The sequence below is a fragment of the Palaemon carinicauda genome, chromosome 9 (assembly GCF_036898095.1).
Source record: "Palaemon carinicauda isolate YSFRI2023 chromosome 9, ASM3689809v2, whole genome shotgun sequence".
NCBI lineage: Eukaryota > Metazoa > Arthropoda > Malacostraca > Decapoda > Palaemonidae > Palaemon > Palaemon carinicauda.
In genome coordinates, this window is record NC_090733.1 from 75,330,606 (window position 1) to 75,346,444 (window position 15,839).

At 39.3% G+C, this 15,839-nt stretch overlaps 1 protein-coding gene across 1 annotated transcript in view; it reads right to left on the minus strand.

Annotated features, from left to right (window-relative positions):
* RasGAP1 (Ras GTPase activating protein 1) overlaps positions 1-15,839 on the minus strand; it is a 373,291-nt gene that overhangs the window by 106,243 nt on the left and 251,209 nt on the right. The window contains exons 11-13 of the mRNA XM_068380108.1: positions 2,001-2,107; positions 1,700-1,861; positions 242-315 (exon numbers count right to left, since the gene is read on the minus strand). Of these exons, the coding sequence (XP_068236209.1) occupies positions 242-315; positions 1,700-1,861; positions 2,001-2,107 (343 nt within the window). The remainder of the gene's footprint in view (positions 1-241; positions 316-1,699; positions 1,862-2,000; positions 2,108-15,839) is intronic.

A 15,839-nucleotide genomic window follows, 5' to 3' on the forward strand; every position in this document is an offset into this window, starting at 1 on the left:
TATCTCTCAAAGACGACAAAGGGTAAAGTGGTTAAAAAAAAAAAAAGATATACAAATTAACTTCAATATTACCCTAGCTTTAGTAATATATAAGACCCAAACCACTTTAACGTTTACAGGGAATACCTGCATAATGTTTATTATGAAATCAATCCCACAATTAAAAATTATACTAAAATTACTTTCTTTGATTTTTCACAAGCAAGAGTCAAGCACATTTTAAAACAAAAATTTAGCTTACCCTTCTTTTAATATCACTGGTGAATCATATGCTTTTTGACTCCCATTTGGCATCGACGATATTATCTCGAGGAACTGTTACAAAAAAAAAAATTATATTTCATTAAACACAACAATGATGTAACATGGCATTCCAGCTTTAGATACAATGAAACTTGGTTGAAAATAAAGGAAAGGAAATGATAAAATATGTCATTTTGATTTTGCACATTCTATTTCTATTCTTCACATTTAATTTCAATTCCAAAATCACAATGAATGCTTATTGCATACTCACCTTCTTACATTACTAAAGTTCATACAAAAGTTAGACATATGGAATGGAGTTAATGGACATGAATAAGATTAAGTTTTTATCTTGAATTATTATAGTATAACGACAATTTATAAGCATTCTACGAGGATTTATTGATACTGAAATGTACTTTGTAAAAAATACATTATTTCTAAATTTCACTAATATCAACAAAGGCTTACAAAATAATAAAAAATATCAGTAATAAATGCTTTAAAAATGAAAAATTGAAGGGAAATAATCAACAGAAACATGCTACGATTTTCCAGCATTGGCTTGGAATGCAAAAACCAAAAACAAAGTAGTAAATACATTTCCTAGTAAACCAAGAATCAACTCTTAAAAACCCTGATAAAAATGCCGAAAGACAAAGACCAAGTAACTATGATGATTGCCACACTTATGAGGACAGCAATTTGACACCAAAAAGTAACCATACATTTATGAACTATTTCAAATGATCCATATTGAACAAAAGGAATCTTAGGATACTCTGTGAATAGAGTAAAAGAAATGTGAATTCCAAATGAAAAAAAAGATGCCACAGCATAATAAAACTGCAATAAAAAGTTAGCATAGCCTGGAAGGGGGAGAAGTCTTGATATCACCTCTCTCTCTCTTATCACTGATGTGACGTAAAAGCTGAAAAACAACACTTCTGGCACTCCTTACCCCTAACCACTAGATTGTTTCATTACTTTACTATGGGCATATATTTTCTTTTAAATGAAAAAAATATGGGGAAATTCTTATAATAAATTGTTGGGGGTAAGAGTCGGTAAACTGAGCTTCTGAAGAAGAGGTAATGTGAACATCAGGGGATGCTCATAGAAATAATTTATTCATAATTTGATATAACCTATGGTATTCAGTCCAGACCTTTTTGAGCAGTATCATGGAAAATGGTTTTATTTTATTCCAAATTGTTAGTTAACTACCTACCTAATAAAATGTAAAAAGTATCTAAATTCACACAAAGAGATTCTATAAAATTCTGTAAAACATTTCAGACTGACCATAATGAAATTATAGTTAACCTTGTGATATGTAAATTTAACAGAAAATTAGTAAGATTTTCAGTATTTTCATAAATTAACATTTTGAAAATAGAATTTGAGTATAGAAAGTTTTAAAAACATACAATGAAAAAACCTACATACTCACCGTTCGCATAGCATCTACGTGTTTGTCAGTGACGCAGAGCGCAAACACTTCCCTCATGTACAATTCCCTGAAGTTTTGGAGAGACGTACGAGAACTGACCAGATTTCCAACGCTTTGAACTGTTTTACTTAGCAAAGTCAGTGTTCGATGTGTCGCTGGATCCTACAATAGAAATGTTAGAAATGTATTTCTTTTTAAATACCCATCTATATGGGGATAAATTTTATCTATATACTAAGAAAATATTCAGCAAAACATATTTGCAGTAGAATTCTGGTAAAAGAAATACTGTATAACTTACAATTTGTTCTGTTGTGAGATCAAATAGCTTTGGGTAGAGAATTGCTGGAGCAAAAAACCTCAAGAAGACAAACCCAGATATGACAGAATACCTCACTTCTCTTTCATCTATAAAGAAACCATGAGAAACCTTTATGAATCAATAACACAATACTTATATTGTAAGCAACAGCTCAGTAGATATATGTTCAGCTACATCCTATCAAAATAAGATACTGTACAATCTGCTTTTCCACAACAAACAAAAACATTTTACTACATCAAATAAAAAATAACCATTTCTTAATGTCAAATGACATTATGGAAATTCTATCCCTTACACATCAGGAATACTGACAAATAAATGTCATCTGTAAAAAAAAAAACTGATAATTTTTATATTAATTAGCATATGGATGATATATGGAGGATGTTGAGGGATGGTTAAGTTTGCCTTCTTATGTTGTGACTCTCCAAACTGAAGGGAGGACACTGAGGATGATTTTAAAAAGAAAAAGAAACAGATAAGGAAAAGACAACCTCTTGATAAACTACCAGGTACCTTAGGCCCTTCTATTAAGCCTGCCCAAACACCATTTAAAAAAAAACAAGAAAAAAAAAATAAGATAGTGTGCCCAAGTGTACCCACTAGCAAGAGAACTCTAACCCAAGACAGTGGAAGACCATGGTAGAGCTTTGGCACTACCCAAGAATAGAGAACAATAGGTTGATTTTGGACTATTCTTCTAGAAGAGCTGCTTACCACATCTAAAGTGTGTCTTATATTTTTACCAAGAGAAAATTAGCCACTGAACAATTATAGTGCAGTAGTTAACTTGTACTGTGAAGAACAATTGTTTGATATTGTCAGTGTTGTCAAGTATATGAGGACATAGGAGAATGTGTAAAGAATACGCCAGACTATTCTGTGTATGTGTAGGCAAAGGAAAAATAAACCATAACCAGAGAAAGGGATCCAATGTAGTACTGTCTGGCCAGTCAAAGGACCCAATTACTCTTTAGCGGTAGTATCTCAACGGGTGGCTGGTGCCCTGGTCAACCTACTCAGGGAAACATAAAAAAATGGTGGAATTACTGTATAGTATATGGGCTACTTAAATAAATAGCTAGTTGGTTCTTAAACATATAATGTTTTTAGAGTTTCCATGGCACTTCTTGAAGTGGAATAAATGACAAACTAGTGATTCAACCTTTCTTCAATTGTGTGAATAATGTCAACTGCTAATAAAATTGCATATAGTTCACATGTAATAATGGATGCTTCACTAGGTAATGAGAGACAACTTGTTTAGTCTGAGGATACTGCAGAACATCTAACACCTATTGAAGATATAGAGCCATCAGGCTATATAGTATAATGAGAATTGGTTCCAAGGCATGTTGTTTATCATGACTAGGAGTATACTTATAATCTTTTTATCTTTAAAATGATATTTTCATTATAAAATAAATTTTTGAACATACTTACCCGGTGGATATATATATATAGCTAACGTCTCTGACGTCACGGCAGAAAATTCAAAACTCGCGGGCAATCGCAGATTGGGAAGCTTGGTGTACTACTAGCGCCACCACTCGCCAGGATACTGGAACCATTCCACAAGTCCTCAGGTCTTCTCTGCCCATAGGTCTCTAGAGGGGTGGAAGGGAGGGAGTTTAATCATATATGTATCCACCGGGTATGTTAAAAAATTTATTTTATAATGAAAATATCATTTTTAAACATTAGACTTAGCCGGTGGATATATATATAGCTGATTGACACCTTTAGTGGAGGGTAAGAGACCAGCAGTAAACAACACAGGAATATAACTCAAGAGTTTTGATAAAAACAAACTTAAGGGTTCGTACCTGATAAGGAAGCTGACTTTTATGATTCTCTGCCTCATCAGTCCGCTATCCTTATGAAGCCCAGCGATCCACTCAGGGGGCTGAAAGACCTCTAGGAGCTGCCATATCATGAGTGAACACCTCTATGACAGGACCTCAAACAATACCCTTGATCTGGGCGCTCTCAAGAAACAAGTTTGACCACCCGCTAAAATCAAATGATTGCGGAAGACTGTCCCAGTCTCCACATACAACCAAAAAGACAATAGTTTCAAGAGAAGAAAAAAGGTATTAGGATTAGGGGAATGTAGTGGTAGAACTTTCACCCACTACTGCACTCGCTGCTACGAATGGTCCCAGAGTGTAGCAGTCCTCGTAAAGAGTCTGGACATTCTTTAAATAGTGTGAAGCGAACACAGATTTACTCCTCCAAAAGGTTGTGTCCATAATGCTTCGTAGGGATCGATTTTGCTTGAAAGCCACTGAAGTTACCACAGCTCTGACTTCATGTGTTCTTACTTTGAGCAATCTAAGGTCAGCCTCACCGCAGTGAGCGTGAGCCTCTCTAATCAAGAACGTGACAAAATACAATAAGGCGTTCTTTGACATCGGTAAGGAGGGCTTCTTGACCGAACACCATAAGGCTTCAGACTCGCCTCGTAAATTTTTGGTTCTGTCTAGGTAAAATTCAAGTGCTCTCACAGGGCACAGGACCTTCTCTATCTCGTCACCAACCACATCTGACAGATTGGGAATCTCAAAAGATTTCGGCCATGGATGGGAAGGACGCTCATTCTTGGCCAAGAAACCAAGTTCCAAGGAGCATACTGCCTTCCCAGTACAGAAGCCGATATTCTTACTGTAGGCATGAACCTCACTAACTCTCTTTGCAGTCGCTAGACTCACTAGAAAAAGTGCCTTTAAGGTGAGATTTTTAAAAGAGGATAAGTGTAAAGGTTCAAATTTCTCAGACATAAGAAATTTCATGACAACATCCAGATTCCAAGCTGGTGTCACTATCCTATGCTCCTTGGAAGTCTCGAAAGACTTGAGAAGGTCTTGAGGGTCTTTATTGTTAGAGGGGTCTAGGTTCCTGTACCTGAAAACCACAGCTAACATGCTCCTGTAACCTTTAATGGTAGAGGAGGAAAAGTTACGTTCACTCCTAAGGTGTAGCAGGAAGTCAGCGATTTGTGCTATAAGAGTATTGGGCGAGGAAATTGAGGTGACTTTGCACCAATCTCGAAATACCTCCCATTTGGACTGGTAGATCCTGATGGTAGAAGATCTAGATCTGGAACTGGAGAGCAGTATGTTGGAAGCCTCTTCGTTCTTGAGGTTGCAAATAGGTCTATGGACGGACGTCCCCATATCCGCCATAGTTTCTCGCAAACCTCCTGATGCAGAGTCCATTCTGTGGGAATGACTTGGCCTCTTCTGCTGAGGCAGTCTGCCATCACGTTCCTTTCTCCCTGTATGAATCTTGTTAGTAAGGTGATCGTCCAAACCCGAAGCTCCCTTGCAGTGAAGTAAAGGGACTGCGAGTGGGTCCCGCCTTGTTTGGAGATGTAGGCTAACGCTGTGGTGTTGTCTGCGTTTACTTGCACTACCTTGTTTAGGATTAGTCTTTCGAAACTTTGAAGGGCCAAAAGAACTGCCGGAAGCTCCTTCTGGTTGATGTGAAGACTCTCCTGGTCTTTGGTCCATAGGCCCGAGCATTCTAGTTTGCCTAGTGTTGCTCCCCACCCCGAGTCCGAGGCGTCTGAGCATAACACATGGTCTGGGTTCTAGTGTGCTAGAGAGAGGCACTCCTGAAGTCTGAGATTGTCATCCCACCATTTCAGGCAACTCTTGACCGTCTCCAGAAGCGGAATGATCACTGCTTCTAAGCCCTTCTCCTTGCCCCATTGCTGGTTGAGGTGAAACTGGAGAGGGCGAAGATTGAGTCTCCCTAGGGAAACAAACTGCTCCAGTGACGAGTGTTCCCAGCAGACTCATCCACTTCCTTACAGAACAAACGCTCTTCCTTCGGTAAAGACGAATCTTTATGAGAGCTTGTTCTAGTCTTGTGGGCGATGGAAAAGCCCGAAAAACTAGACTCCGTATCTCCATCCCCAAATAGAGAATTGTTAGAGATGGGGTCAGTTGAGACTTCTCCTCGTTGACTAGGGGACCCAACTCATTCGTTAAGGCCAAAGTCAATCTGAGATCCTTCAGAAAGCAATCGAAGGACGACGCCCTGAGTAACCAGTCGTCTAGGTATAGGGAGGCTCTGATACCTGTCGAATACTGGAAGCTCGCCACGTTCCGCATGAGCTTCGTAAACACAAGAGGAGCGGTGCTGAGACCGAAGCACAGAGCTCGAAATTGGAAGACTTCCTTCCCGTATAAGAACCTTAGATAGTGTTGGAAGGTCGGATGAATTGGGATGTGGAAGTATGCGTCTTGGAGGTCTAGAGAGACCATCCAGTCGCCTTCCCTTACTGCTGCTAGCACAGACTTGGAGGTCTCCATTGTGAACTTCGATTTCAGAATGAACGCGCTCACATCCAGCACTGGTCTCCAACCTCCTGAGTTCTTTGGAACTAGGAAGAGGCGGTTGTAAAAGCCTGGAGACTGGTGGTTTAGCACCTTCTCCACAGCCCCCTTTTTTAACAAAAGGGACACCTGCAGGCGCAAAGCTTGCCTTGTTGCATCCTCCCGGTATCTGGGAGAGAGATCTATTGGCTCTTGGACTAGAGGGGGTTTCTTTACAAAGGGTATTTTGTACACCTCCTTCAACAAGAGGACGGACCACTGATCTGCTCCTCTTCTCTCCCAAGCCTGCCAGAAGTTCTTCAATCTGGCCCCTACTGCTGTCTGAAGTTGAGGGCAGTCAGACTCTGCCACAACTTGATCTAGCTCCCCTCCTTTTACCTCATCTTCCATCAGAGCGAGAGTTGCCTCTGTTGGAGGCTCTACCAAGAAAGGGAAGAATGAACCTAGATGCAGGGGTTTCCACCGTCGGTCTGCTGCCTGAAAACGACGAAGGCAGCACCTTGTGAGCCGTTTTAGATACCAGGTTATGGGTGTCCATCAAGGCTAGCGATGAAGCTATTTCCCTTACAAGCTCTTGGGGAAAAAGCGAACGAGAAAGCGGTGCAAACGGAAGCTCCGACTTCTGACAAGGAGTAACTCCCGTAGCCGGGAAGGAGCACAACGTTTCTCTCTTCTTAAGGACACCCGCCGTATAAAGAGCAGCCAGCTCATTTGATCCATCCTTTACGGCTTTGTCCATGCAGGACATAATCTGAACCACAGACACATTATTATTAAAAACAGACACTTTCTTACTCAAGGCTCCCAAGATGCATTAGCATACACTGGAAGATGCATTAGCAACTCTCTGGTGGATATACGAGGTGCCTCACACTGAGGGACCTGCGGGAACCCAAACAAAAAATAAGGCAATAAGGCAATGCCCAGTCTAGAAAGTTGAACACTTCAAAAGGCACGGAAGACGCCCTTGAGCAGATGGTCGAGTTCCGAAGTTGTCCAAAAAATTTTCGAGCGTCTCATGGCCAGACGACAAGGAGAGTCTACCAGGCTTGAGAAGTCCCCCTGGGCAGAGGTAGGTACTCCCAAGCCGAGAACTTCTCCTGTCTCATACCAGACGCTCGAACGAGAAGCAAGCTTAGGCTGACTTGCCAAGACTCCTTTTGGACTGCAACCAGTCTACCAGCAAACGCAAAGCTCTCTTAGATGACCGAGAGAGCACCAATTTAGTAAACAGGGGAGCTTGCGTAGTCGTCCCCAAGGTGAACTCTGAAGGAGCAGAGCGTGGTGCAACAGGTACAAAATGTGAAGGAAAAACTTCCTTAAAAACAGTCATAATCTTTTTAAAATCCAAAGAATGTTGCGTGGATCTAGGTTTCTCTTCCTCTGACAAGGTATCCAAAGGTACAGCTGTGGAAAGGGGATCATCCACTTCCTCCTCAGAAAAAAATTCATCCGGAACCTCGACGTGTATGCGAGGTGGAGAGTCAACGAGGTGTCGGGAACTGTGTGGAACAGCTTGACAACCTGCATCAGCTTGCCGATGGGTAGCAGGAAGAGAAGGAAGATCGACGTAACGTCGGGATTGCATCGACTGACGTTCAACATCACATCGAACCTGATGCTCGGCGTCACGTTTGACAGCATGCTGATACTGGGGGTCACGTCAGCGTGACGTGAAACTTCACGCTTGGCAGCATGGTGAGAAGGGTCAAGCTTATTAGAACCGTGACGCTCCGCAAGCGAGGGTTCCTGTCGTTCATGGGCTGGACGGTAAGACTGCATGAAGGAGGAAAGTTTCATCTGCATGCCCTGCAGCATGCTAAAATTAGGGTCAGTCACAAGTGTGTCAGAGCGTGACTTCGGTAACGTCCGTTCCGCAACGTCATTGATGACAACGGGAGCAACAGCACTCACGTCACGTCTGGAACGTCCAGACGAAACCACAGAACCGCGACCCTGCAAAGGAGTCTCCGGAGCAACCATACCAGACGTTTTAAGGGGACGTTTGGCAGGTGTACCTTCATACGATGAAGGCAGACGTTCTGGACTGCTCCAATGACTGCATCCAGGACGTTGACTTTGATCTGAAGGGATCAATTTCCTCTTGAGAGGTCTGGAATCCTGACACCAGTTTTTTCTACTGACGTTAATGTCATCAGAGAATGAGGAGAACTTAGCCTCACCTCTCCCATGATAAGGGCGATCGTTACGAGCAACGTCAACCGCAACTCGTGAGGGGACGTCTGTTCGTGGATTAAAACCTATCGTTCCCTTTCGTCGTTTGACATTCCTTCTCTCAGGGGTTGGGGAGCTTGAAAGCGGTCTAGGACTGGGTGAACAACAAGTACGAACAGACGTACCCTCCGCAACACTGAACACATTCTTCGCACTTTTATCACTAACACTGGCACTTTTCAACAATTTAACGTCGGACATAAGCTGGTTCCTGTCCGTAGCAAGCGACTCGACCTTGGCACCAAGGGCATGGATCGCCTTCATCATGTCCATCAGTGAAGGCTCGTTAGTGCTAGTAGGGGGTTCATGGACTACCACTACAGGGGAAGGAATAGGTACAGGGACATGGGGAGAGGAAAATTCTCTATAGTGAGAAGAGCTTCTTCTAACCCTATCTCTCTCTAACTTACGAGTGTACTTCTCATATTCAAGCCTCTCGGTATCAGATAAAATAACACACTCATCACATCGATCCCCTAAACTGACATATTTTACCTCTACATTTGTTACAAATAGAGTGGGGATCAATAGAGGCCTTTGGAAGGCGGGTCTTACAGCCTTTCACACATTTCCTATACACGGGAAGGGTCGGCCATTTTGGAATATCCAGAGAGAGATCAAACAAGCAAGGGTCAAAAATAGTCAAATCAAAAAGAGTTTAAAGAAAAGTCTTAAGAAAAACTAAACAAGCGAAAGCCATTAACCAAAAAACAAGTACTTCACCAAAGCTGTAGAAAACAGGAGGTTATGCGCGAGCATGAAAGTTCCTATGTTGTCGCCACAGCGGCAGAGAAGAACTGAAGACTTGTGGAATGATTCCAGTATCCTGGCGAGTGGTGGCGCTAGTAGTACACCTAGCTTCCCAATCTGCGATTGCCCGCGAGTTTTGAATTTTCTGCCGTGACGTCAGAGACATTAGCTATACATTATATATATCCACCGGCTAAGTCTAATGTTTAAAATGTTATATTATCAAAAACTTCCTAATAAGTTGAAGTTGTTCTGATACAGTTCTTTTCCTTAAGTATTTAGAGACAGTTTTTTTGCCAGGGAAAGTACACTTCTCAATTATCCCTCTTCTTTGTGGATAGAGTCATTAAATTGTTATAATAATTACAAAGAAGGGCTAGATATTCTAAAATAGTTTAGTTTTTATGCTTTCGATATTTCAGACTTTGTGAATCGTCCTAGAATAATTAGTTACCCAATCTTGTCTTGGTATCAGTTTAATTTTCTCCTTTGAGCCCATCATTTCTGCTAATAAATAAAATCTTTAAATGCAGGGTACTACTAAGAGACAACATTGAATAACCATGGAGATGAAAATGCATATATGAGTGAGAGTAGAAAAAGGTAGGAAAATTGTAGACATTGCATGTGCCTTTAATAAAAATGAGTCCACCATTGGTACAATAATTTAAGAACATACATACATCATATACCAAGGCACTTCCCCCAATTTGGGGGGTTGCCGACATCAAACAAATGAAACAAAAAAGGGGACCTCTCTTTACGTTCCTCTCAGCCTGACAAGGGACTCAACCGAGTTCGGCTGGTACTGCTAGGGTGACACAGCCCACCCTCAGCCGTTATCCACCACAGATGAAGCTTCATAACGCTGAATCCCCTACTGCTGCTACAGAAAAAAAAATAATGTGAAGAGTTCAGTGCTGATGTATCAAACTACTCTTTCAAAGAGGAGAAAAAGCGATAAGGAATGGAAAGCTTCTTAGTAACTGGATCCAGGATCAGTATCAGTGAATAGTGCTACTAAGCAAGATGCATATTCAAGAAAATCCCAAAAGTCTTTACCAAGACTTGAAAGCAAAACATTGTGAGGCATCAGAGATCACTCTCTTTATGATCAACTAGGGTTGGTTGAATTGTGTCTAAGGTTTAAGCAAACTTTAATAATGTGAAAAATACCAGGTGGGACAGCGACGGCTGATGAACTAACCACTAGGGTATTCCCCAAAACACTTAGGGAAGTTATTTAAGAGAAGGTTTTACCCTAACAGATACTCAATGTTCATGGAATTGGATGATACTGAAAGAGGATGCTGACCCAAATAATTTATTTCAATGGAAAAAAATTAATGCCTGGCTTTAAAGTTGTATATTATAGGCTAACTCCACTCCTTGCTGGCAGTTTTTCAAGGGATATGAAGGTAAAATCTCTATTGTTGTACCATGCAGAGAATCCAGGAGCCCTTAAAACATAGCCAAGACCTCTCTTCATGTTGTGTGGAAAAGTTACCCCAAAGATTGGGTCAAAAGCTGCTGCTGTTCAAGACAGATTCTTCCATCATTTCATCTCAGAGATAAATAAAATGTTGGCGAACATTCTCTTGCTGCTGGACAATGCTCCATGTCACCCACCATTAATAGAGGATTTTCATTTAGACAATAAGCTTTTCTTTCTTCCCCCAAAACACTGTCACCTATCTAGCCAATTGACCAGGGAAAAACAATGGCATTTTAACAATATTATTTACATATTGTTCAGCAGGCATTGAAGATGGAAAAATAATCTTAAGGCAGTTTTGGAAAGACTATATTTAAAATGTCTGTCAAGAATATAGACTTTGTATGGTCCAAAGTTTTGAAAAAAAAAAAACATGAATATGGCATGGAAGAAAGTGTTTCTGCAGTTTGTTAAAGATTTTCAGGGATTCGAAAACATGGATGGATCAATAACTGTATTCAACAATTTATTAACCCTGAGCTGAAGTCATGAGCTAACAAAGCGGAAGAGAGACAACAATGTAGAAACAGAACTGGTTAAATAACCAACCAAGGGATTCAAGAAAAAGATGTCAGAATCCTCTGAATGGTTCTCAAAGATTCAATCTGTCATTCATATTGCCCTAGAGTGCTACCATATTAATTACCAGGAAGAGAAAAGAGCCACCACCCAGACATCTCTGCATCGATTCTTCAAGAGGGTAAACAGACTTCATTCGTAATCTGCTCCATCAACATGCAATGTTACCAGTTCATTTACATCATTGCCTATCTTCAATTGCTAATGAACTTTCTGTCTCATCCACTTCCTCCTCCACCTTCAGCCAGTAACCCATCTTGTCCTGTCACCCAACGTCAGCCCCTGTATGCAAACTGCTCTAAGATTACTTACTAAATATTTTTTTTTCTTTAATTGGGGTTAATATTTTCCTTTAATCTGATTTCTAGCTGAGTTTAAAAAAGATTCTGCATTAAATATTCTCTCTATTCTTTATTGATAATGTATGTTAGTTCAATGGCGTAATAATAATGTAACAAGAGTAATTTACCTTGATGGCTTACTTATAGAATAGAAAATATATCCATATGCAGTAAGAATGTACAATAATGCGAGAAACAGCTTTAAATGGTTGGATGCCAAAAATGAGAGAAATAAAAGTGATTTTCATAGTGCGTGCCCTAAATATTTTCTGAATTCTTTATTGATAACTTATGTTAGTTTCATAGTGTAATTATAAAGAAATGCAGTTTACCTTGATAACATATGCATCGAATACACATAAGTATACAGGTAAAATACATAATAATGCAAGACAATAAGTCTGAATGGTTGGTCGTTAAAAGTAAAGGAAATAAAATGCAGAGCAGATCAATACTTATTTAAAAGCATTTCACATATTACGAACAAATAGCTATAGGAATTTTTGATATTGCTGGTTAGTAAAATGAAGAAAATTTATACAGATTAAAGATTAATTCAATTAATTATAACCCTTTTACCCCCGAGCTATTTGGAACTCTCCAACCCTTAACCCCCAGGCGTTTTTTTTTTCAAGCACATTTTGCAATATATTTTTTTTTAAATTGCGCAAACAGCCTCAATTTTCATCATAAAGAGGTCAGGTTGGTCTCATTATTTTGGAAAATGCCTAAAGTTTTTCATAAAGTTATCAAAAATATGCAAAAGATGTAAATAGCAGTTTTTTGCAAGGACGTACCGGTACGTCCATGGGGGTAAAGGGATGAGTTTTGTGAAACATACCAGTACGTCCATTGGGGGTAAAAGGGTTATTATTTAAATGCACATTAATTCTTTATACATCCACAGCCTACTTAGCTAGCGATAATAGGATCAGCTGATGGAACAGTTGCGGGTAGGAAGTTGGACCTAGATGAAGTTGGACTGGCAAAGTATTTAGGATCCAAACGGACTCTTAGAGACATCTGGTTTTCATAAAGTGGTGGCTACTCTATATTCTAGGCAGCTATTGACCTACGCAGTGCAAAGGAGATGGCAAGTGTAGGCCAAAATTACTTTATCTAGGCGGTATATCTTAGCAATCCATGTTTGCCAATGGTTATATAAGCGGATGAGCACTTTGATGAAGTAACGAGAACTTTGGGTGTGGAGTAAATAACCCCCTAATCTCGACGTCACTAGCAGCAGGGTGATGGATTGGGTTTAAGGCAATAGATAAGATGTTTTTTCGGCTTTTACTCCTGATGTCTAGCGGATGATATTACAGAAATTAGTATGGACCGGCAAGGATTCACTGCCTTAATTAGATAGGCACTGCACATCACAAAGAAATGGCTATACTTTAATGAATTTAGCCAATGAATCCTCTATGGATTTAGTCAGTCTATGGGAAGCAAAAGTTACAGAATGGCCCCTAGTCCCTGGCATAGGAGGGTGCTAAGAATCTCCCGCTTTATAAATAATAAAGAAAAATTTAAAATTGGTAATTGGAATGTTAGAACCATGAATCAGATTGGGAAGTAATAGCAAGTGGAGAATGAATTTATGAAATATAGTTTGGATATCTTGGCTCTAACTGAAACATGTTGTAAGATGATTGATAAAGAAATCTTAGACCCAGGCAATATATACTTCTACTGAAGAACAGATGGAGTTGGAAGAGAAGGGGGTAGAAATGATGATGACACAAAGAGCAGAAAAGGCATTAACGGAATAAAGAGCTGTAAATAGTAGTGTGTTACTAGCAGTTTAAATCAAAGCAGTGCAATATGATTATTATAGTTTGCTATGCACCAACAAATGATTCCCCAGAAGAAAAGAAAAATGAATACTATGAAGAACTGCAGAGTGTCATAGATGAGATCCCGGAGAGATATGAAAATTGACTGGAGACTTCAATGCTAAAATTGGAAGGAATAATCTAGGTATAGAAAATGTGACGGCTGTTGAGGGTCTTGGCGAAGTTGCAAATGAAAATGGGGCACATTCTATTAATTTTTATTCAACAAAGAATCTTGCTATTGGAGGTACTCTTTTCCACCACAAGGACATCCACAAATATATATGGAATTCACCATGTGGCAATTAAAAAAATCAAATAGATCACATAGCTATTAATATAGAAAGGAGGAGGACTTTAAGAAATGTAAGAAGCTATATTGGTAGTGATCACCAGCTTCTTGTTGCCACACTGAAATCGAAACTGAAAGCACCAAAGAGAAATGTAGATAGAATACGTAGGTTTGATACAACTATACTTATAAAAGATGAGCACAGAGAAACATCTGCAAATGAAGGTAGGAATTGATTTGCAATCTTAAGAGACTTTAAGAGACGAAGAGCAGACAATTAATGAAGAATGGTGTGATACTAAGAACATTATCAATAAGTTGGTAGTGAAGTTTTGGGACAGGCAGTTACAAGGAGAAAAACATGGATATAAAATATTTGGGATACTATAAAAAGGACAAAAAAACAGAAATTGATTGTTAAAAATTTTCAAAGAAGAAATGAAAATGACAAGGTAGAGCATGCTAAGTATTCCAGTATTGATAATGAAGTTAAGAGAAAAGCCAGGAATGACTGGAGAGAATATTTATACAGAAAATCAGATGAGGCTGACAAAGTTATAAATTTAGGGAGTGGCTATGGTGTAAGAATTGCTCATAGAATTATTAATGAAATCTCTACTGGGACAAAAAAGAAGAAGCATTTACCCATCAAATAGAGAGATGGATCTGGTATAATGCCAGAAGATGAAGAAAGGCAACATGGGATAGAACACTTTAGTGAGGTCATGAATAGGAGATATAAAGGGAATAATTTGACTGATATACCTGAAGCTGAGGAAGATCTTGATGTGCCCATGAATTAATTCAGTATGTTTGAAGTTGAAGCTATCATTAAAAAATCAAAGAGATGGAAAGCCCCTGGATACGATAGAATAACTGCTAAGATGATATTGGCCAAAAATGAAGTGACTCCCAGAGTACTTACAAGATTATTTTGTAGAATGTGGCGTGAAGAGGCAAAACCTGATGAATGAGAGTTAGGAGTGTTGGTGAAAATGGCCAAAAAAGGAGACCTCTGACTGATTGCAATAATTAGAGGCATCACACTTGCATCAGTTGTCATGAAAATATATAGTATGCTCATTCTAAAGCATCCACTTTTGATGGCATTTGTGGACTATGAAAAAGCCTTTGATAGTGTGCAGCACCGGCCAATTTTGTGTAGAGACCTGTGTTATTATGGAGTTCCTCTTAAATATGTAAATTTTATTAAGTCTGTTCATGGGCATAGTAAATGCAAAGTTATGTTAGTTGAGTCCTATCCAATGAATTTCCAGTGAACTGTGGAGTACTCCAAGGGAATGTGATGTCACCTACGTTGTTTATCCTCCTCGTGGATTTTGTTATGCAGAGAACAGTTGGGGATGGTGGAGAAGGATTGGAGTGGATTGGTAACAAGAAATTAGCTGACCTAGAGTATGATAATGACACTGTCCTTATTAGCACAACAGCACAGGACTTGCAAAGCTTGCTTCCCAGAATGCAAGAAAAATCACAAGAGGTTGAGGTCGATAAATAGTAGAAAGACAGAGATGATGAGAATGGAATATGCAATGGAAGATGAAATATCATTGGAAGGAAAAAGGATTAATGGGGTAGAATCATTTAAATATTTAGGAACTATAAGGATCATTAAAATTTGAGTTTAATGAAAGGTTGAAAAAAGCAAATCAGACAATAGCTAGGTTAAGTAAAATTTGGAAATCAAATCGCCTGAAATTACATATGAAAATCAGGTAATATGTCAGTTTAGTGAGATTGATGTTATTGTATGGATACGAGTCGTGGTACAACAACAAAACAATATCCAACAGATTTTGTAGATTTGAGAACAAAGCCCACAGAAGAATATAGGGACTTACATGGTAGGACAGGATTAGAAACAAAACTATAAGAAAGATTAATTGAGTGCCATGTGAGGATGAAATCATGGTGAAGGATA